The sequence below is a fragment of the Coregonus clupeaformis genome, unplaced genomic scaffold (assembly GCF_020615455.1).
Source record: "Coregonus clupeaformis isolate EN_2021a unplaced genomic scaffold, ASM2061545v1 scaf1822, whole genome shotgun sequence".
Classification (NCBI taxonomy): domain Eukaryota; kingdom Metazoa; phylum Chordata; class Actinopteri; order Salmoniformes; family Salmonidae; genus Coregonus; species Coregonus clupeaformis.
This window is the reverse complement of record NW_025535276.1, coordinates 12301-34988: the sequence shown is the minus strand read 5'-3', so window position 1 is coordinate 34988 and position 22688 is coordinate 12301. Positions and strand designations below refer to the sequence as shown.

Below are 22688 nucleotides of genomic sequence, written 5' to 3'. Positions count from 1 at the left end.
TGTTAGTAGCTAACTGCTATAATACAGTGAGTGGGAGGTATTGTTGTGTTAGTAGCTAACTGCTATAATACAGTGAGTGGGAGGTATTGTTGCGTTAGTAGCTAACTGCTATAATACAGTGAGTGGGAGGTATTGTTGTGTTAGTAGCTAACTGCTATAATACAGTGAGTGGGAGGTATTGTTGTGTTAGTAGCTAACTGCTATAATACAGTGAGTGGGAGGTATTGTTGTGTTAGTAGCTAACTGCTATAATACAGTGAGTGGGAGGTATTGTTGCGTTAGTAGCTAACTGCTATAATACAGTGAGTGGGAGGTATTGTTGTGTTAGTAGCTAACTGCTATAATCCAGTGAGTGGGAGGTATTGTTGTGTTAGTAGCTAACTGCTATAATACAGTGAGTGGGAGGTATTGTTGCGTTAGTAGCTAAGTGCTATAATACAGTGAGTGGGAGGTATCGTTGTGTTAGTAGCTAACTGCTATAATACAGTGAGTGGGAGGTATTGTTGTGTTAGTAGCTAACTGCTATAATACAGTGAGTGGGAGGTATTGTTGTGTTAGTAGCTAACTGCTATAATACAGTGAGTGGGAGGTATTGTTGTGTTAGTAGCTAACTGCTATAATACAGTGAGTGGGAGGTATTGTTGTGTTAGTAGCTAACTGCTATAATACAGTGAGTGGGAGGTATTGTTGTGTTAGTAGCTAACTGCTATAATCCAGTGAGTGGGAGGTATTGTTGTGTTAGTAGCTAACTGCTATAATCCAGTGAGTGGGAGGTATTGTTGTGTTAGTAGCTAACTGCTATAATACAGTGAGTGGGAGGTATTGTTGTGTTAGTAGCTAACTGCTATAATACAGTGAGTGGGAGGTATTGTTGTGTTAGTAGCTAACTGCTATAATACAGTGAGTGGGAGGTATTGTTGTGTTAGTAGCTAACTGCTATAATACAGTGAGTGGGAGGTATTGTTGTGTTAGTAGCTAACTGCTATAATACAGTGAGTGTGAGTATTTTTGCGTTAGTAGCTAACTGCTATAATACAGTGAGTGGGAGGTATTGTTGTGTTAGTAGCTAACTGCTATAATCCAGTGAGTGGGAGGTATTGTTGTGTTAGTAGCTAGACTGCTATAATACAGTGAGTGGGAGGTATTGTTGCGTTAGTAGCTAACTGCTATAATACAGTGAGTGGGAGGTATCGTTGTGTTAGTAGCTAACTGCTATAATACAGTGAGTGGGAGGTATTGTTGTGTTAGTAGCTAACTGCTATAATACAGTGAGTGGGAGGTATTGTTGTGTTAGTAGCTAACTGCTATAATACAGTGAGTGGGAGGTATTGTTGTGTTAGTAGCTAACTGCTATAATACAGTGAGTGGGAGGTATTGTTGTGTTAGTAGCTAACTGCTATAATACAGTGAGTGGGAGGTATTGTTGTGTTAGTAGCTAACTGCTATAATACAGTGAGTGGGAGGTATTGTTGTGTTAGTAGCTAACTGCTATAATCCAGTGAGTGGGAGGTATTGTTGTGTTAGTAGCTAACTGTTATAATACAGTGAGTGGGAGGTATTGTTGTGTTAGTAGCTAACTGTTATAATACAGTGAGTGGGAGGTATTGTTGTGTTAGTAGCTAACTGCTATAATACAGTGAGTGGGAGGTATTGTTGCGTTAGTAGCTAACTGCTATAATACAGTGAGTGGGAGGTATTGTTGTGTTAGTGGCTAACTGCTATAATACAGTGAGTGGGAGGTATTGTTGTGTTAGTAGCTAACTGCTATAATACAATGAGTGGGAGGTATTGTTGTGTTAGTAGCTAACTGCTATAATACAGTGAGTGGGAGGTATTGTTGTGTTAGTAGCTAACTGCTATAATACAGTGAGTGGGAGGTATTGTTGTGTTAGTAGCTAACTGCTATAATCCAGTGAGTGGGAGGTATTGTTGTGTTAGTAGCTAACTGCTATAATACAATGAGTGGGAGGTATTGTTGTGTTAGTAGCTAACTGCTATAATACAGTGAGTGGGAGGTATTGTTGTGTTAGTAGCTAACTGCTATAATACAGTGAGTGGGAGGTATTGTTGTGTTAGTAGCTAACTGCTATAATACAGTGAGTGGGAGGTATTGTTGTGTTAGTAGCTAACTGCTATAATACAGTGAGTGGGAGGTATTGTTGTGTTAGTAGCTAACTGCTATAATACAGTGAGTGGGAGGTATTGTTGTGTTAGTAGCTAACTGTTATAATACAGTGAGTGGGAGGTATTGTTGCGTTAGTAGCTAACTGCTATAATACAGTGAGTGGGAGGTATTGTTGTGTTAGTAGCTAACTGCTATAATACAGTGAGTGGGAGGTATTGTTGTGTTAGTAGCTAACTGCTATAATACAGTGAGTGGGAGGTATTGTTGTGTTAGTAGCTAACTGCTATAATACAGTGAGTGGGAGGTATTGTTGTGTTAGTAGCTAACTGCTATAATACAGTGAGTGGGAGGTATTGTTGTGTTAGTAGCTAACTGCTATAATACAGTGAGTGGGAGGTATTGTTGTGTTAGTAGCTAACTGCTATAATACAGTGAGTGGGAGGTATTGTTGTGTTAGTAGCTAACTGCTATAATACAGTGAGTGGGAGGTATTGTTGTGTTAGTAGCTAACTGCTATAATACAGTGAGTGGGAGGTATTGTTGCGTTAGTAGCTAACTGCTATAATACAGTGAGTGGGAGGTATTGTTGTGTTAGTAGCTAACTGCTATAATCCAGTGAGTGGGAGGTATTGTTGTGTTAGTAGCTAACTGCTATAATACAGTGAGTGGGAGGTATTGTTGCGTTAGTAGCTAAGTGCTATAATACAGTGAGTGGGAGGTATCGTTGTGTTAGTAGCTAACTGCTATAATACAGTGAGTGGGAGGTATTGTTGTGTTAGTAGCTAACTGCTATAATACAGTGAGTGGGAGGTATTGTTGTGTTAGTAGCTAACTGCTATAATACAGTGAGTGGGAGGTATTGTTGTGTTAGTAGCTAACTGCTATAATACAGTGAGTGGGAGGTATTGTTGCGTTAGTAGCTAACTGCTATAATACAGTGAGTGGGAGGTATTGTTGTGTTAGTAGCTAACTGCTATAATACAGTGAGTGGGAGGTATTGTTGTGTTAGTAGCTAACTGCTATAATACAGTGAGTGGGAGGTATTGTTGTGTTAGTAGCTAACTGCTATAATACAGTGAGTGGGAGGTATTGTTGTGTTAGTAGCTAACTGCTATAATACAGTGAGTTGGAGGTATTGTTGTGTTAGTAGCTAACTGCTATAATACAGTGAGTGGGAGGTATAGTTGTGTTAGTAGCTAACTGCTATAATACAGTGAGTGGGAGGTATTGTTGCGTTAGTAGCTAACTGCTATAATACAGTGAGTGGGAGGTATTGTTGTGTTAGTAGCTAACTGCTATAATACAGTGAGTGGGAGGTATTGTTGTGTTAGTAGCTAACTGCTATAATCCAGTGAGTTGGAGGTATTGTTGTGTTAGTAGCTAACTGCTATAATACAGTGAGTGGGAGGTATTGTTGTGTTAGTAGCTAACTGCTATAATACAGTGAGTGGGAGGTATAGTTGTGTTAGTAGCTAACTGCTATAATACAGTGAGTGGGAGAGTATAGTTGTGTTAGTAGCTAACTGCTATAATCCAGTGAGTGGGAGGTATTGTTGTGTTAGTAGCTAACTGCTATAATCCAGTGAGTGGGAGGTATTGTTGTGTTAGTAGCTAACTGCTATAATCCAGTGAGTGGGAGGTATTGTTGTGTTAGTAGCTAACTGCTATAATCCAGTGAGTGGGAGGTATTGTTGTGTTAGTAGCTAACTGCTATAATACAGTGAGTGGGAGGTATTGTTGTGTTAGTAGCTAACTGCTATAATCCAGTGAGTGGGAGGTATTGTTGTGTTAGTAGCTAACTGCTATAATACAATGAGTGGGAGGTATTGTTGTGTTAGTAGCTAACTGCTATAATACAGTGAGTGGGAGGTATTGTTGTGTTAGTAGCTAACTGCTATAATACAGTGAGTGGGAGGTATTGTTGTGTTAGTAGCTAACTGCTATAATACAGTGAGTGGGAGGTATTGTTGTGTTAGTAGCTAACTGCTATAATACAGTGAGTGGGAGGTATTGTTGTGTTAGTAGCTAACTGCTATAATACAGTGAGTGGGAGGTATTGTTGTGTTAGTAGCTAACTGTTATAATACAGTGAGTGGGAGGTATTGTTGCGTTAGTAGCTAACTGCTATAATACAGTGAGTGGGAGGTATTGTTGTGTTAGTAGCTAACTGCTATAATACAGTGAGTGGGAGGTATTGTTGTGTTAGTAGCTAACTGCTATAATACAGTGAGTAGGAGGTATTGTTGTGTTAGTAGCTAACTGCTATAATACAGTGAGTGGGAGGTATTGTTGTGTTAGTAGCTAACTGCTATAATACAGTGAGTGGGAGGTATTGTTGTGTTAGTAGCTAACTGCTATAATACAGTGAGTGGGAGGTATTGTTGTGTTAGTAGCTAACTGCTATAATACAGTGAGTGGGAGGTATTGTTGTGTTAGTAGCTAACTGCTATAATACAGTGAGTGGGAGGTATTGTTGTGTTAGTAGCTAACTGCTATAATACAGTGAGTGGGAGGTATTGTTGCGTTAGTAGCTAACTGCTATAATACAGTGAGTGGGAGGTATTGTTGTGTTAGTAGCTAACTGCTATAATCCAGTGAGTGGGAGGTATTGTTGTGTTAGTAGCTAACTGCTATAATACAGTGAGTGGGAGGTATTGTTGCATTAGTAGCTAAGTGCTATAATACAGTGAGTGGGAGGTATCGTTGTGTTAGTAGCTAACTGCTATAATACAGTGAGTGGGAGGTATTGTTGTGTTAGTAGCTAACTGCTATAATACAGTGAGTGGGAGGTATTGTTGTGTTAGTAGCTAACTGCTATAATACAGTGAGTGGGAGGTATTGTTGTGTTAGTAGCTAACTGCTATAATACAGTGAGTGGGAGGTATTGTTGCGTTAGTAGCTAACTGCTATAATACAGTGAGTGGGAGGTATTGTTGTGTTAGTAGCTAACTGCTATAATACAGTGAGTGGGAGGTATTGTTGTGTTAGTAGCTAACTGCTATAATACAGTGAGTGGGAGGTATTGTTGTGTTAGTAGCTAACTGCTATAATACAGTGAGTGGGAGGTATTGTTGTGTTAGTAGCTAACTGCTATAATACAGTGAGTTGGAGGTATTGTTGTGTTAGTAGCTAACTGCTATAATACAGTGAGTGGGAGGTATAGTTGTGTTAGTAGCTAACTGCTATAATACAGTGAGTGGGAGGTATTGTTGCGTTAGTAGCTAACTGCTATAATACAGTGAGTGGGAGGTATTGTTGTGTTAGTAGCTAACTGCTATAATACAGTGAGTGGGAGGTATTGTTGTGTTAGTAGCTAACTGCTATAATCCAGTGAGTTGGAGGTATTGTTGTGTTAGTAGCTAACTGCTATAATACAGTGAGTGGGAGGTATTGTTGTGTTAGTAGCTAACTGCTATAATCCAGTGAGTGGGAGGTATTGTTGTGTTAGTAGCTAACTGTTATAATACAGTGAGTGGGAGGTATTGTTGTGTTAGTAGCTAACTGTTATAATACAGTGAGTGGGAGGTATTGTTGTGTTAGTAGCTAACTGCTATAATACAGTGAGTGGGAGGTATTGTTGCGTTAGTAGCTAACTGCTATAATACAGTGAGTGGGAGGTATTGTTGTGTTAGTAGCTAACTGCTATAATACAGTGAGTGGGAGGTATTGTTGTGTTAGTAGCTAACTGCTATAATACAATGAGTGGGAGGTATTGTTGTGTTAGTAGCTAACTGCTATAATACAGTGAGTGGGAGGTATTGTTGTGTTAGTAGCTAACTGCTATAATACAGTGAGTGGGAGGTATTGTTGTGTTAGTAGCTAACTGCTATAATCCAGTGAGTGGGAGGTATTGTTGTGTTAGTAGCTAACTGCTATAATACAATGAGTGGGAGGTATTGTTGTGTTAGTAGCTAACTGCTATAATACAGTGAGTGGGAGGTATTGTTGTGTTAGTAGCTAACTGCTATAATACAGTGAGTGGGAGGTATTGTTGTGTTAGTAGCTAACTGCTATAATACAGTGAGTGGGAGGTATTGTTGTGTTAGTAGCTAACTGCTATAATACAGTGAGTGGGAGGTATTGTTGTGTTAGTAGCTAACTGCTATAATACAGTGAGTGGGAGGTATTGTTGTGTTAGTAGCTAACTGCTATAATACAGTGAGTGGGAGGTATTGTTGCGTTAGTAGCTAACTGCTATAATACAGTGAGTGGGAGGTATTGTTGTGTTAGTAGCTAACTGCTATAATACAGTGAGTGGGAGGTATTGTTGTGTTAGTAGCTAACTGCTATAATACAGTGAGTGGGAGGTATTGTTGTGTTAGTAGCTAACTGCTATAATACAGTGAGTGGGAGGTATTGTTGCGTTAGTAGCTAACTGCTATAATACAGTGAGTGGGAGGTATTGTTGTGTTAGTAGCTAACTGCTATAATCCAGTGAGTGGGAGGTATTGTTGTGTTAGTAGCTAACTGCTATAATACAGTGAGTGGGAGTTATTGTTGCGTTAGTAGCTAAGTGCTATAATACAGTGAGTGGGAGGTATTGTTGTGTTAGTAGCTAACTGCTATAATACAGTGAGTGGGAGGTATTGTTGTGTTAGTAGCTAACTGCTATAATACAGTGAGTGGGAGGTATTGTTGTGTTAGTAGCTAACTGCTATAATACAGTGAGTGGGAGGTATTGTTGTGTTAGTAGCTAACTGCTATAATACAGTGAGTGGGAGGTATTGTTGTGTTAGTAGCTAACTGCTATAATACAGTGAGTGGGAGGTATTGTTGTGTTAGTAGCTAACTGCTATAATCCAGTGAGTGGGAGGTATTGTTGTGTTAGTAGCTAACTGCTATAATCCAGTGAGTGGGAGGTATTGTTGTGTTAGTAGCTAACTGCTATAATACAGTGAGTGGGAGGTATTGTTGTGTTAGTAGCTAACTGCTATAATACAGTGAGTGGGAGGTATTGTTGTGTTAGTAGCTAACTGCTATAATACAGTGAGTGGGAGGTATTGTTGTGTTAGTAGCTAACTGCTATAATACAGTGAGTGGGAGGTATTGTTGTGTTAGTAGCTAACTGCTATAATACAGTGAGTGGGAGGTATTTTTGCGTTAGTAGCTAACTGCTATAATACAGTGAGTGGGAGGTATTGTTGTGTTAGTAGCTAACTGCTATAATCCAGTGAGTGGGAGGTATTGTTGTGTTAGTAGCTAACTGCTATAATACAGTGAGTGGGAGGTATTGTTGCGTTAGTAGCTAACTGCTATAATACAGTGAGTGGGAGGTATCGTTGTGTTAGTAGCTAACTGCTATAATACAGTGAGTGGGAGGTATTGTTGTGTTAGTAGCTAACTGCTATAATACAGTGAGTGGGAGGTATTGTTGTGTTAGTAGCTAACTGCTATAATACAGTGAGTGGGAGGTATTGTTGTGTTAGTAGCTAACTGCTATAATACAGTGAGTGGGAGGTATTGTTGTGTTAGTAGCTAACTGCTATAATACAGTGAGTGGGAGGTATTGTTGTGTTAGTAGCTAACTGCTATAATACAGTGAGTGGGAGGTATTGTTGTGTTAGTAGCTAACTGCTATAATCCAGTGAGTGGGAGGTATTGTTGTGTTAGTAGCTAACTGCTATAATCCAGTGAGTGGGAGGTATTGTTGTGTTAGTAGCTAACTGCTATAAGACAGTGAGTGGGAGGTATTGTTGTGTTAGTAGCTAACTGCTATAGTACAGTGAGTGGGAGGTATTGTTGCGTTAGTAGCTAACTGCTATAATACAGTGAGTGGGAGGTATTGTTGTGTTAGTAGCTAACTGCTATAATCCAGTGAGTGGGAGGTATTGTTGTGTTAGTAGCTAACTGCTATAATACAGTGTGTGGGAGGTATTGTTGTGTTAGTAGCTAACTGCTATAATACAGTGAGTGGGAGGTATTGTTGTGTTAGTAGCTAACTGCTATAATCCAGTGAGTGGGAGGTATTGTTGTGTTAGTAGCTAACTGCTATAATACAGTGAGTGGGAGGTATTGTTGTGTTAGTAGCTAACTGTTATAATACAGTGAGTGGGAGGTATTGTTGTGTTAGTAGCTAACTGCTATAATACAGTGAGTGGGAGGTATTGTTGCGTTAGTAGCTAACTGCTATAATACAGTGAGTGGGAGGTATTGTTGTGTTAGTAGCTAACTGCTATAATCCAGTGAGTGGGAGGTATTGTTGTGTTAGTAGCTAACTGCTATAATACAGTGAGTGGGAGGTATTGTTGTGTTAGTAGCTAACTGCTATAATACAGTGAGTGGGAGGTATTGTTGTGTTAGTAGCTAACTGCTATAATACAGTGAGTGGGAGGTATTGTTGTGTTAGTAGCTAACTGCTATAAGACAGTGAGTGGGAGGTATTGTTGTGTTAGTAGCTAACTGCTATAATACAGTGAGTGGGAGGTATTGTTGTGTTAGTAGCTAACTGCTATAATACAGTGAGTGGGAGGTATTGTTGTGTTAGTAGCTAACTGCTATAAGACAGTGAGTGGGAGGTATTGTTGTGTTAGTAGCTAACTGCTATAATACAGTGAGTGGGAGGTATTGTTGTGTTAGTAGCTAACTGCTATAATACAGTGAGTGGGAGGTATTGTTGTGTTAGTAGCTAACTGCTATAATACAGTGTGTGGGAGGTATTGTTGTGTTGTAGCTAACTGCTATAATCCAGTGAGTGGGAGGTATTGTTGTGTTAGTAGCTAACTGCTATAATACAGTGAGTGGGAGGTATTGTTGTGTTAGTAGCTAACTGCTATAATACAGTGAGTGGGAGGTATTGTTGTGTTAGTAGCTAACTGCTATAATCCAGTGAGTGAATGTATTGTTGTGTTAGTAGCTAACTGCTATAATACAGTGTGTGGGAGGTATTGTTGTGTTAGTAGCTAACTGCTATAATACAGTGAGTGGGAGGTATTGTTGTGTTAGTAGCTAACTGCTATAATACAGTGAGTGGGAGGTATTGTTGTGTTAGTAGCTAACTGCTATAATACAGTGTGTGGGAGGTATTGTTGTGTTAGTAGCTAACTGCTATAATACAGTGAGTGGGAGGTATTGTTGTGTTAGTAGCTAACTGCTATAATACAGTGAGTGGGAGGTATTGTTGTGTTAGTAGCTAACTGCTATAATCCAGTGAGTGGGAGGTATTGTTGTGTTAGTAGCTAACTGCTATAATCCAGTGAGTGGGAGGTGTTGTTGCGTTAGCAGCTAACTGCTATAATACAGTGAGTGGGAGGTATTGTTGCGTTAGTAGCTAACTGCTATAATACAGTGAGTGGGAGGTATTGTTGCGTTTGTAGCTAACTGTTATAATACAGTGAGTGGGAGGTATTGTTGCGTTAGTAGCTAACTGCTATAATACAGTGAGTGGGGAGGTATTGTTGCGTTAGTAGCTAACTGCTATAATACAGTGAGTGGGAGGTATTGTTGCGTTAGTAGCTAACTGCTATAATACAGTGAGTGGGAGGTATTGTTGTGTTAGTAGCTAACTGCTATAATACAGTGAGTGGGAGGTATAGTTGTGTTAGTAGCTAACTGCTATAATACAGTGAGTGGGAGGTATAGTTGTGTTAGTAGCTAACTGCTATAATCCAGTGAGTGGGAGGTATTGTTGTGTTAGTAGCTAACTGCTATAATCCAGTGAGTGGGAGGTATTGTTGTGTTAGTAGCTAACTGCTATAATCCAGTGAGTGGGAGGTATTGTTGTGTTAGTAGCTAACTGCTATAATCCAGTGAGTGGGAGGTATTGTTGTGTTAGTAGCTAACTGCTATAATACAGTGAGTGGGAGGTATTGTTGTGTTAGTAGCTAACTGCTATAATACAGTGAGTGGGAGGTATTGTTGTGTTAGTAGCTAACTGCTATAATCCAGTGAGTGGGAGGTATTGTTGTGTTAGTAGCTAACTGCTATAATACAATGAGTGGGAGGTATTGTTGTGTTAGTAGCTAACTGCTATAATACAATGAGTGGGAGGTATTGTTGTGTTAGTAGCTAACTGCTATAATACAGTGAGTGGGAGGTATTGTTGCGTTAGTAGCTAACTGCTATAATACAGTGAGTGGGAGGTATTGTTGTGTTAGTAGCTAACTGCTATAATCCAGTGAGTGGGAGGTATTGTTGTGTTAGTAGCTAACTGCTATAATACAGTGAGTGGGAGGTATTGTTGTGTTAGTAGCTAACTGCTATAATACAGTGAGTGGGAGGTATTGTTGTGTTAGTAGCTAACTGCTATAATACAGTGAGTGGGAGGTATTGTTGTGTTAGTAGCTAACTGCTATAATACAGTGAGTGGGAGGTATTGTTGTGTTAGTAGCTAACTGCTATAATACAGTGAGTGGGAGGTATTGTTGTGTTAGTAGCTAACTGCTATAATACAGTGAGTGGGAGGTATTGTTGTGTTAGTAGCTAACTGCTATAATACAGTGAGTGGGAGGTATTGTTGTGTTAGTAGCTAACTGCTATAAGACAGTGAGTGGGAGGTATTGTTGTGTTAGTAGCTAACTGCTATAAGACAGTGAGTGGGAGGTATTGTTGTGTTAGTAGCTAACTGCTATAATACAGTGAGTGGGAGGTATTGTTGTGTTAGTAGCTAACTGCTATAATACAGTGAGTGGGAGGTATTGTTGTGTTAGTAGCTAACTGCTATAAGACAGTGAGTGGGAGGTATTGTTGTGTTAGTAGCTAACTGCTATAATACAGTGAGTGGGAGGTATTGTTGTGTTAGTAGCTAACTGCTATAATACAGTGAGTGGGAGGTATTGTTGTGTTAGTAGCTAACTGCTATAATACAGTGTGTGGGAGGTATTGTTGTGTTGTAGCTAACTGCTATAATCCAGTGAGTGGGAGGTATTGTTGTGTTAGTAGCTAACTGCTATAATACAGTGAGTGGGAGGTATTGTTGTGTTAGTAGCTAACTGCTATAATACAGTGAGTGGGAGGTATTGTTGTGTTAGTAGCTAACTGCTATAATCCAGTGAGTGGGAGGTATTGTTGTGTTAGTAGCTAACTGCTATAATACAGTGTGTGGGAGGTATTGTTGTGTTAGTAGCTAACTGCTATAATACAGTGAGTGGGAGGTATTGTTGTGTTAGTAGCTAACTGCTATAATACAGTGAGTGGGAGGTATTGTTGTGTTAGTAGCTAACTGCTATAATACAGTGTGTGGGAGGTATTGTTGTGTTAGTAGCTAACTGCTATAATACAGTGAGTGGGAGGTATTGTTGTGTTAGTAGCTAACTGCTATAATACAGTGAGTGGGAGGTATTGTTGTGTTAGTAGCTAACTGCTATAATCCAGTGAGTGGGAGGTATTGTTGTGTTAGTAGCTAACTGCTATAATCCAGTGAGTGGGAGGTGTTGTTGCGTTAGCAGCTAACTGCTATAATACAGTGAGTGGGAGGTATTGTTGCGTTAGTAGCTAACTGCTATAATACAGTGAGTGGGAGGTATTGTTGCGTTTGTAGCTAACTGTTATAATACAGTGAGTGGGAGGTATTGTTGCGTTAGTAGCTAACTGCTATAATACAGTGAGTGGGAGGTATTGTTGCGTTAGTAGCTAACTGCTATAATACAGTGAGTGGGAGGTATTGTTGCGTTAGTAGCTAACTGCTATAATACAGTGAGTGGGAGGTATTGTTGCGTTAGTAGCTAACTGCTATAATACAGTGAGTGGGAGGTATAGTTGTGTTAGTAGCTAACTGCTATAATACAGTGAGTGGGAGGTATAGTTGTGTTAGTAGCTAACTGCTATAATCCAGTGAGTGGGAGGTATTGTTGTGTTAGTAGCTAACTGCTATAATCCAGTGAGTGGGAGGTATTGTTGTGTTAGTAGCTAACTGCTATAATCCAGTGAGTGGGAGGTATTGTTGTGTTAGTAGCTAACTGCTATAATACAGTGAGTGGGAGGTATTGTTGTGTTAGTAGCTAACTGCTATAATACAGTGAGTGGGAGGTATTGTTGTGTTAGTAGCTAACTGCTATAATCCAGTGAGTGGGAGGTATTGTTGTGTTAGTAGCTAACTGCTATAATCCAGTGAGTGGGAGGTATTGTTGTGTTAGTAGCTAACTGCTATAATACAATGAGTGGGAGGTATTGTTGTGTTAGTAGCTAACTGCTATAATACAATGAGTGGGAGGTATTGTTGTGTTAGTAGCTAACTGCTATAATACAGTGAGTGGGAGGTATTGTTGCGTTAGTAGCTAACTGCTATAATACAGTGAGTGGGAGGTATTGTTGTGTTAGTAGCTAACTGCTATAATCCAGTGAGTGGGAGGTATTGTTGTGTTAGTAGCTAACTGCTATAATACAGTGAGTGGGAGGTATTGTTGTGTTAGTAGCTAACTGCTATAATACAGTGAGTGGGAGGTATTGTTGTGTTAGTAGCTAACTGCTATAATACAGTGAGTGGGAGGTATTGTTGTGTTAGTAGCTAACTGCTATAATACAGTGAGTGGGAGGTATTGTTGTGTTAGTAGCTAACTGCTATAATACAGTGAGTGGGAGGTATTGTTGTGTTAGTAGCTAACTGCTATAATACAGTGAGTGGGAGGTATTGTTGTGTTAGTAGCTAACTGCTATAATACAGTGAGTGGGAGGTATTGTTGTGTTAGTAGCTAACTGCTATAATACAGTGAGTGGGAGGTATTGTTGTGTTAGTAGCTAACTGCTATAATCCAGTGAGTGGGAGGTATTGTTGTGTTAGTAGCTAACTGCTATAATACAGTGTGTGGGAGGTATTGTTGTGTTGTAGCTAACTGCTATAATCCAGTGAGTGGGAGGTATTGTTGTGTTAGTAGCTAACTGCTATAATACAGTGAGTGGGAGGTATTGTTGTGTTAGTAGCTAACTGCTATAATACAGTGAGTGGGAGGTATTGTTGTGTTAGTAGCTAACTGCTATAATCCAGTGAGTGGGAGGTATTGTTGTGTTAGTAGCTAACTGCTATAATACAGTGTGTGGGAGGTATTGTTGTGTTAGTAGCTAACTGCTATAATACAGTGAGTGGGAGGTATTGTTGTGTTAGTAGCTAACTGCTATAATACAGTGAGTGGGAGGTATTGTTGTGTTAGTAGCTAACTGCTATAATCCAGTGAGTGGGAGGTATTGTTGTGTTAGTAGCTAACTGCTATAATACAGTGTGTGGGAGGTATTGTTGTGTTAGTAGCTAACTGCTATAATACAGTGAGTGGGAGGTATTGTTGTGTTAGTAGCTAACTGCTATAATACAGTGAGTGGGAGGTATTGTTGTGTTAGTAGCTAACTGCTATAATCCAGTGAGTGGGAGGTATTGTTGTGTTAGTAGCTAACTGCTATAATCCAGTGAGTGGGAGGTGTTGTTGCGTTAGCAGCTAACTGCTATAATACAGTGAGTGGGAGGTATTGTTGCGTTAGTAGCTAACTGCTATAATACAGTGAGTGGGAGGTATTGTTGCGTTTGTAGCTAACTGTTATAATACAGTGAGTGGGAGGTATTGTTGCGTTAGTAGCTAACTGCTATAATACAGTGAGTGGGAGGTATTGTTGCGTTAGTAGCTAACTGCTATAATACAGTGAGTGGGAGGTATTGTTGTGTTAGTAGCTAACTGCTATAATACAGTGAGTGGGAGGTATTGTTGTGTTAGTAGCTAACTGCTATAATACAGTGAGTGGGAGGTATAGTTGTGTTAGTAGCTAACTGCTATAATACAGTGAGTGGGAGGTATAGTTGTGTTAGTAGCTAACTGCTATAATCCAGTGAGTGGGAGGTATTGTTGTGTTAGTAGCTAACTGCTATAATACAGTGAGTGGGAGGTATTGTTGTGTTAGTAGCTAACTGCTATAATACAGTGAGTGGGAGGTATAGTTGTGTTAGTAGCTAACTGTTATAATCCAGTGAGTGGGAGGTATTGTTGCGTTAGTAGCTAACTGTTATAATACAAGTGAGTGGGAGGTATTGTTGTGTTAGTAGCTAACTGCTATAATACAGTGAGTGGGAGGTATTGTTGCGTTAGTAGCTAACTGCTATAATACAGTGAGTGGGAGGTATTGTTGTGTTAGCAGCTAACTGCTATAATACAGTGAGTGGGAGGTATTGTTGTGTTAGTAGCTAACTGCTATAATACAGTGAGTGGGAGGTATTGTTGTGTTAGTAGCTAACTGCTATAATACAGTGAGTGGGAGGTATTGTTGTGTTAGTAGCTAACTGCTATAATACAGTGAGTGGGAGGTATTGTTGTGTTAGTAGCTAACTGCTATAATACAGTGAGTGGGGAGGTATTGTTGTGTTAGTAGCTAACTGCTATAATCCAGTGAGTGGGAGGTATTGTTGTGTTAGTAGCTAACTGCAATAATACAGTGAGTGGGAGGTATTGTTGTGTTAGTAGCTAACTGCTATAATACAGTGAGTGGGAGGTATTGTTGTGTTAGTAGCTAACTGCTATAATACAGTGAGTGGGAGGTATTGTTGTGTTAGTAGCTAACTGCTATAATACAGTGAGTGGGAGGTATTGTTGTGTTAGTAGCTAACTGCTATAATACAGTGAGTGGGAGGTATTGTTGTGTTAGTAGCTAACTGCTATAATACAGTGAGTGGGAGGTATTGTTGTGTTAGTAGCTAACTGCTATAATACAGTGAGTGGGAGGTATTGTTGTGTTAGTAGCTAACTGCTATAATACAGTGAGTGGGAGGTATTGTTGTGTTAGTAGCTAACTGCTATAATACAGTGAGTGGGAGGTATTGTTGTGTTAGTAGCTAACTGCTATAATACAGTGAGTGGGAGGTATTGTTGTGTTAGTAGCTAACTGCTATAATACAGTGAGTGGGAGGTATTGTTGTGTTAGTAGCTAACTGCTATAATACAGTGAGTGGGAGGTATTGTTGTGTTAGTAGCTAACTGCTATAATACAGTGAGTGGGAGGTATTGTTGTGTTAGTAGCTAACTGCTATAATCCAGTGAGTGGGAGGTATTGTTGTGTTAGTAGCTAACTGCTATAATACAGTGAGTGGGAGGTATTGTTGTGTTAGTAGCTAACTGCTATAATACAGTGAGTGGGAGGTATTGTTGCGTTAGTAGCTAACTGCTATAATACAGTGAGTGGGAGGTATCGTTGTGTTAGTAGCTAACTGCTATAATACAGTGAGTGGGAGGTATTGTTGTGTTAGTAGCTAACTGCTATAATACAGTGAGTGGGAGGTATTGTTGTGTTAGTAGCTAACTGCTATAATACAGTGAGTGGGAGGTATCGTTGTGTTAGTAGCTAACTGCTATAATACAGTGAGTGGGAGGTATTGTTGTGTTAGTAGCTAACTGCTATAATACAGTGAGTGGGAGGTATTGTTGTGTTAGTAGCTAACTGCTATAATACAGTGAGTGGGAGGTATTGTTGTGTTAGTAGCTAACTGCTATAATACAGTGAGTTGGAGGTATTGTTGTGTTAGTAGCTAACTGCTATAATACAGTGAGTGGGAGGTATTGTTGTGTTAGTAGCTAACTGCTATAATACAGTGAGTGGGAGGTATTGTTGTGTTAGTAGCTAACTGCTATAATCCAGTGAGTGGGAGGTATTGTTGTGTTAGTAGCTAACTGCTATAATACAGTGAGTGGGAGGTATTGTTGTGTTAGTAGCTAACTGCTATAATACAGTGAGTGGGAGGTATTGTTGTGTTAGTAGCTAACTGCTATAATACAGTGAGTGGGAGGTATTGTTGTGTTAGTAGCTAACTGCTATAATACAGTGAGTGGGAGGTATTGTTGTGTTAGTAGCTAACTGCTATAATACAGTGAGTGGGAGGTATTGTTGTGTTAGTAGCTAACTGCTATAATACAGTGAGTGGGAGGTATTGTTGTGTTAGTAGCTAACTGCTATAATACAGTGAGTTGGAGGTGTTGTTGTGTTAGTAGCTAACTGCTATAATACAGTGAGTGGGAGGTATTGTTGTGTTAGCAGCTAACTGCTATAATACAGTGAGTGGGAGGTATTGTTGTGTTAGTAGCTAACTGCTATAATACAGTGAGTGGGAGGTATTGTTGTGTTAGTAGCTAACTGCTATAATACAGTGAGTGGGAGGTATTGTTGTGTTAGTAGCTAACTGCTATAATACAGTGAGTGGGAGGTATTGTTGTGTTAGTAGCTAACTGCTATAATACAGTGAGTGGGAGGTATTGTTGCGTTAGTAGCTAACTGCTATAATACAGTGAGTGGGAGGTATTGTTGCGTTAGTAGCTAACTGCTATAATACAGTGAGTGGGAGGTATCGTTGCGTTAGTAGCTAACTGCTATAATACAGTGAGTGGGAGGTATCGTTGTGTTAGTAGCTAACTGCTATAATACAGTGAGTGGGAGGTATTGTTGTGTTAGTAGCTAACTGCTATAATACAGTGAGTGGGAGGTATTGTTGTGATAGTAGCTAACTGCTATAATACAGTGAGTGGGAGGTATTGTTGTGTTAGTAGCTAACTGCTATAATACAGTGAGTGGGAGGTATTGTTGTGTTAGTAGCTAACTGCTATAATCCAGTGAGTGGGAGGTATTGTTGTATTAGTAGCTAACTGCTATAATACAGTGAGTGGGAGGTATTGTTGTGTTAGTAGCTAACTGCTATAATACAGTGAGTGGGAGGTATTGTTGTGTTAGTAGCTAACTGCTATAATACAGTGAGTGGGAGGTATTGTTGTGTTAGTAGCTAACTGCTATAATACAGTGAGTGGGAGGTGTTGTTGCGTTAGTAGCTAACTGCTATAATACAGTGAGTGGGAGGTATTGTTGTGTTAGTAGCTAACTGCTATAATCCAGTGAGTGGGAGGTATTGTTGCGTTAGTAGCTAACTGCTATAATACAGTGAGTGGGAGGTATTGTTGTGTTAGTAGCTAACTGCTATAAGACAGTGAGTGGGAGGTATTGTTGCGTTAGTAGCTAACTGCTATAATACAGTGAGTGGGAGGTATTGTTGTGTTAGCAGCTAACTGCTATAATACAGTGAGTGGGAGGTATTGTTGTGTTAGTAGCTAACTGCTATAATACAGTGAGTGGGAGGTATTGTTGCGTTAGTAGCTAACTGCTATAATACAGTGAGTGGGAGGTGTTGTTGCGTTAGCAGCTAACTGCTATAATACAGTGAGTGGGAGGTATTGTTGTGTTAGTAGCTAACTGCTATAATACAGTGAGTGGGAGGTATTGTTGTGTTAGTAGCTAACTGCTATAATACAGTGAGTGGGAGGTATTGTTGTGTTAGCAGCTAACTGCTATAATACAGTGAGTGGGAGGTATTGTTGTGTTAGTAGCTAACTGCTATAATACAGTGAGTGGGAGGTATTGTTGTGTTAGTAGCTAACTGCTATAATCCAGTGAGTGGGAGGTATCGTTGTGTTAGTAGCTAACTGCTATAATACAGTGAGTGGGAGGTATTGTTGTGTTAGTTGCTAACTGCTATAATACAGTGAGTGGGAGGTATTGTTGTGTTAGTAGCTAACTGCTATAATACAGTGAGTGGGAGGTATTGATGTGTTAGTAGCTAACTGCTATAATACAGTGAGTGGGAGGTATTGTTGTGTTAGTAGCTAACTGCTATAATACAGTGAGTGGGAGGTATTGTTGTGTTAGTAGCTAACTGCTATAATACAGTGAGTGGGAGGTATTGTTGCGTTAGTAGCTAACTGCTATAATACAGTGAGTGGGAGGTATTGTTGTGTTAGTAGCTAACTGCTATAATCCAGTGAGTGGGAGGTATTGTTGCGTTAGCAGCTAACTGCTATAATACAGTGAGTGGGAGGTATTGTTGTGTTAGTAGCTAACTGCTATAATCCAGTGAGTGGGAGGTATTGTTGTGTTAGTAGCTAGCTGCTATAATACAGTGAGTGGGAGGTATTGTTGTGTTAGTAGCTAACTGCTATAATACATTGAGTGGGAGGTATTGTTGTGTTAGTAGCTAACTGCTATAATCCAGTGAGTGGGAGGTATTGTTGCGTTAGTAGCTAACTGCTATAATACAGTGAGTGGGAGGTATTGTTGTGTTAGTAGCTAACTGTTATAATCCAGTGAGTGGGAGGTATTGTTGTGTTAGTAGCTAACTGCTATAATCCAGTGAGTGGGAGGTATTGTTGTGTTAGTAGCTAACTGCTATAATACAGTGAGTGGGAGGTATTGTTGCGTTAGTAGCTAACTGCTATAATACAGTGAGTGGGAGGTATTGTTGTGTTAGTAGCTAACTGCTATATGACAGTGAGTGGGAGGTATTGTTGCGTTAGTAGCTAACTGCTATAATACAATGAGTGGGAGGTATTGTTGTGTTAGTAGCTAACTGCTATAATACAGTGAGTGGGAGGTATTGTTGTGTTAGTAGCTAACTGCTATAATCCAGTGAGTGGGAGGTATTGTTGTGTTAGTAGCTAACTGCTATAATACAGTGAGTGGGAGGTATTGTTGTGTTAGTAGCTAACTGCTATAATACAGTGAGTTGGAGGTATTGTTGTGTTAGTAGCTAACTGCTATAATCCAGTGAGTGGGAGGTATTGTTGTGTTAGTAGCTAACTGCTATAAGACAGTGAGTGGGAGGTATTGTTGTGTTAGTAGCTAACTGCTATAATACAGTGAGTGGGAGGTATTGTTGTGTTAGTAGCTAACTGCTATAATACAGTGAGTGGGAGGTATTGTTGTGTTAGTAGCTAACTGCTATAATACAGTGAGTGGGAGGTATTGTTGTGTTAGTAGCTAACTGCTATAATACAGTGTGTGGGAGGTATTGTTGCGTTAGTAGCTAACTGCTATAATACAGTGTGTGGGAGTTATTGTTGTGTTAGTAGCTAACTGCTATAATACAGTGAGTGGGAGGTATTGTTGTGTTATTAGCTAACTGCTATAATACAGTGAGTGGGAGGTATTGTTGTGTTAGTAGCTAACTGCTATAATACAGTGAGTGGGAGGTATTGATGTGTTAGTAGCTAACTGCTATAATACAGTGAGTGGGAGGTATTGATGTGTTAGTAGCTAACTGCTATAATACAGTGAGTGGGAGGTATTGTTGTGTTAGTAGCTAACTGCTATAATACAGTGAGTGGGAGGTATTGTTGTGTTAGTAGCTAACTGCTATAATACAGTGAGTGGGAGGTATTGTTGCGTTAGTAGCTAACTGCTATAATACAGTGAGTGGGAGGTATTGTTGCGTTAGTAGCTAACTGCTATAATACAGTGAGTGGGAGGTATTGTTGTGTTAGTAGCTAACTGCTATAATCCAGTGAGTGGGAGGTATTGTTGTGTTAGTAGCTAACTGCTATAATACAGTGAGTGGGAGGTATTGTTGTGTTAGTAGCTAACTGCTATAATACAGTGAGTGGGAGGTATTGTTGCGTTAGCAGCTAACTGCTATAATACAGTGAGTGGGAGGTATTGTTGTGTTAGTAGCTAACTGCTATAATCCAGTGAGTGGGAGGTATAGTTGTGTTAGTAGCTAACTACTATAATACAGTGAGTGGGAGGTATTGTTGCGTTAGCAGCTAACTGCTATAATACAGTGAGTGGGAGGTATTGTTGTGTTAGTAGCTAACTGCTGTAATCCAGTGAGTGGGAGGTATTGTTGTGTTAGTAGCTAACTGCTATAATACAGTGAGTGGGAGGTATTGTTGTGTTAGTAGCTAACTGCTATAATACAGTGAGTGGGAGGTATTGTTGTGTTAGTAGCTAACTGCTATAATACAGTGAGTGGGAGGTATTGTTGTGTTAGTAGCTAACTGCTATAATCCAGTGAGTGGGAGGTATTGTTGTGTTAGTAGCTAACTGCTATAATACAGTGAGTGGGAGGTATTGTTGCGTTAGTAGCTAACTGCTATAATACAGTGAGTTGGAGGTATTGTTGTGTTAGTAGCTAACTGCTATAATACAGTGAGTGGGAGGTATTGTTGTGTTAGTAGCTAACTGCTATAATACAGTGAGTGGGAGGTATTGTTGTGTTAGTAGCTAACTGCTATAATACAGTGAGTGGGAGGTATTGTTGTGTTAGTAGCTAACTGCTATAATACAGTGAGTGGGAGGTATTGTTGTGTTAGTAGCTAACTGCTATAATACAGTGTGTGGGAGGTATTGTTGTGTTAGTAGCTAACTGCTATAATACAGTGAGTGGGAGGTATTGTTGTGTTAGTAGCTAACTGCTATAATACAGTGAGTGGGAGGTATTGTTGTGTTAGTAGCTAACTGCTATAATACAGTGAGTGGGAGGTATTGTTGTGTTAGTAGCTAACTGCTATAATACAGTGAGTGGGAGGTATTGTTGTGTTAGTAGCTAACTGCTATAATACAGTGAGTGGGAGGTATTGTTGTGTTAGTAGCTAACTGCTATAATACAGTGAGTGGGAGGTATTGTTGTGTTAGTAGCTAACTGCTATAATACAGTGAGTGGGAGGTATTGTTGTGTTAGTAGCTAACTGCTATAATACAGTGAGTGGGAGGTATTGTTGTGTTAGTAGCTAACTGCTATAATACAGTGAGTGGGAGGTATTGTTGTGTTAGTAGCTAACTGCTATAATACAGTGAGTGGGAGGTATTGTTGTGTTAGTAGCTAACTGCTATAATCCAGTGAGTGGGAGGTATTGTTGTGTTAGTAGCTAACTGCTATAATACAGTGAGTGGGAGGTATTGTTGTGTTAGTAGCTAACTGCTATAATACAGTGAGTTGGAGGTATTGTTGTGTTAGTAGCTAACTGCTATAATACAGTGAGTGGGAGGTGTTGTTGCGTTTATATCTAACTTCTGTCTGTCTTCCAGGGAATGCGGAGCAGAAACCTTTGTCAACTTTGCTTCGTTTGAGAGAGACGGCAAACTGCCCTACAACTGGTAGGAATTACCACGTCTCTACCCTGAACCAGAAACCCAAAACACCAAGTCAGCTGTCCTCAGGCAACCAGACTATCTGAATGTCCAAAATCCAACTAGAATCTGACCCACAGATGAACCCAGAGATGACGCTAGTGACGAACCTAGTGATGAAACCAGAGATTAAACTAGAGATGTCTTTGACCCAGATGAGGTCTCCCCTACTGCACTGTGATCTGTGACACAGAGGGGATCTATAGTCTTAATCCACCGTTACCTTCTATTGAGCAGATCACAGCCTCAGGAATCACCCAGAGATCCATCTCAATCCGTATCAGTAGGAATGACCTCTACTCCAACTGTCAGACCAGACCAGGGATATACAGTGAGGGAAAAAAGTATTTGATCCCCTGCTGATTTTGTACGTTTGCCCACTGACAAAGACATGATCAGTCTATAATTTTAATGGTAGGTTTATTTGAACAGTGAGAGACAGAATAACAACAAAAAAATCCAGAGAAACGCATGTCAAAAATGTTATAAATTTATTTGCATTTTAATGAGGGAAATAAGTATTTGACCCCTCTGCAAAACATGACTTAGTACTTGGTGGCAAAACCCTTGTTGGCAATCACAGAGGTCAGACGTTTCTTGTAGTTGGCCACCAGGTTTGCACACATCTCAGGAGGGATTTTGTCCCACTCCTCTTTGCAGATCTTCTCCAAGTCATTAAGGTTTCGAGGCTGACGTTTGGCAACTCGAACCTTCAGCTCCCTCCACAGATTTTCTATGGGATTAAGGTCTGGAGACTGGCTAGGCCACTCCAGGACCTTAATGTGCTTCTTCTTGAGCCACTCCTTTGTTGCCTTGGCCGTGTGTTTTGGGTCATTTTCATGCTGGAATACCCATCCACAACCCATTTTCAATGCCCTGGCTGAGGGAAGGAGGTTCTCACCCAAGATTTGACGGTACATGGCCCCGTCCATCATCCCTTTGATGCGGTAAAGCTGTCCTGTCCCCTAAGCAGAGAAACACCCCCAAAGCATAATGTTTCCACCTCCATGTTTGACGGTGGGGATGGTGTTCTTGGGGTCATAGGCAGCATTCTTCCTCCTCCAAACACGGCGAGTTGAGTTGATGCCGAAGAGCTCCATTTTGGTCTCATCTGACCACAACACTTTCACCCAGTTCTCCTCTGAATCATTCAGATGTTCATTGGCAAACTTCAGACGGGCCTGTATATGTGCTTTCTTGAGCAGGGGGACCTTGCGGGCGCTGCAGGATTTCAGTCCTTCACAGTGTAGTGTGTTACCAATTGTTTTCTTGGTGACTATGGTCCCAGCTGCCTTGAGATCATTGACAAGATCCTCCCGTGTAGTTCTGGGCTGATTCCTCACCGTTCTCATGATCATTGCAACTCCACGAGGTGAGATCTTGCATGGAGCCCCAGGCCGAGGGAGATTGACAGGTATTTTGTGTTTCTTCCATTTGCGAATAATCGCACCAATTGTTGTCACCTTCTCACCAAGCTGCTTGGCGATGGTCTTGTAGCCCATTCCAGCCTTGTGTAGGTCTACAATCTTGTCCCTGACATCCTTGGAGAGCTCTTTGGTCTTGGCCATGGTGGAGAGTTTGGAATCTGATTGATTGATTGCTTCTGTGGACAGGTGTCTTTTATACAGGTAACAAACTGAGATTAGGAGCACTCCCTTTAAGAGTGTGCTCCTAATCTCAGCTCGTTACCTGTATAAAAGACACCTGGGAGCCAGAA

General features: G+C 40.3%; 1 protein-coding gene across 1 annotated transcript in view; it reads left to right on the top strand.

Moving 5' to 3' along the window:
* The window catches only part of LOC121558508 (receptor-type tyrosine-protein phosphatase O), a gene marked incomplete at both ends in the record, with an annotated part of 84449 nt that overhangs the window by 53685 nt on the left and 8076 nt on the right, over positions 1-22688 (top strand). Inside the window, one exon of the mRNA XM_045218818.1 lies at positions 20870-20938. Within this exon, the coding sequence (XP_045074753.1) occupies positions 20870-20938 (69 nt within the window). The remainder of the gene's footprint in view (positions 1-20869; positions 20939-22688) is intronic.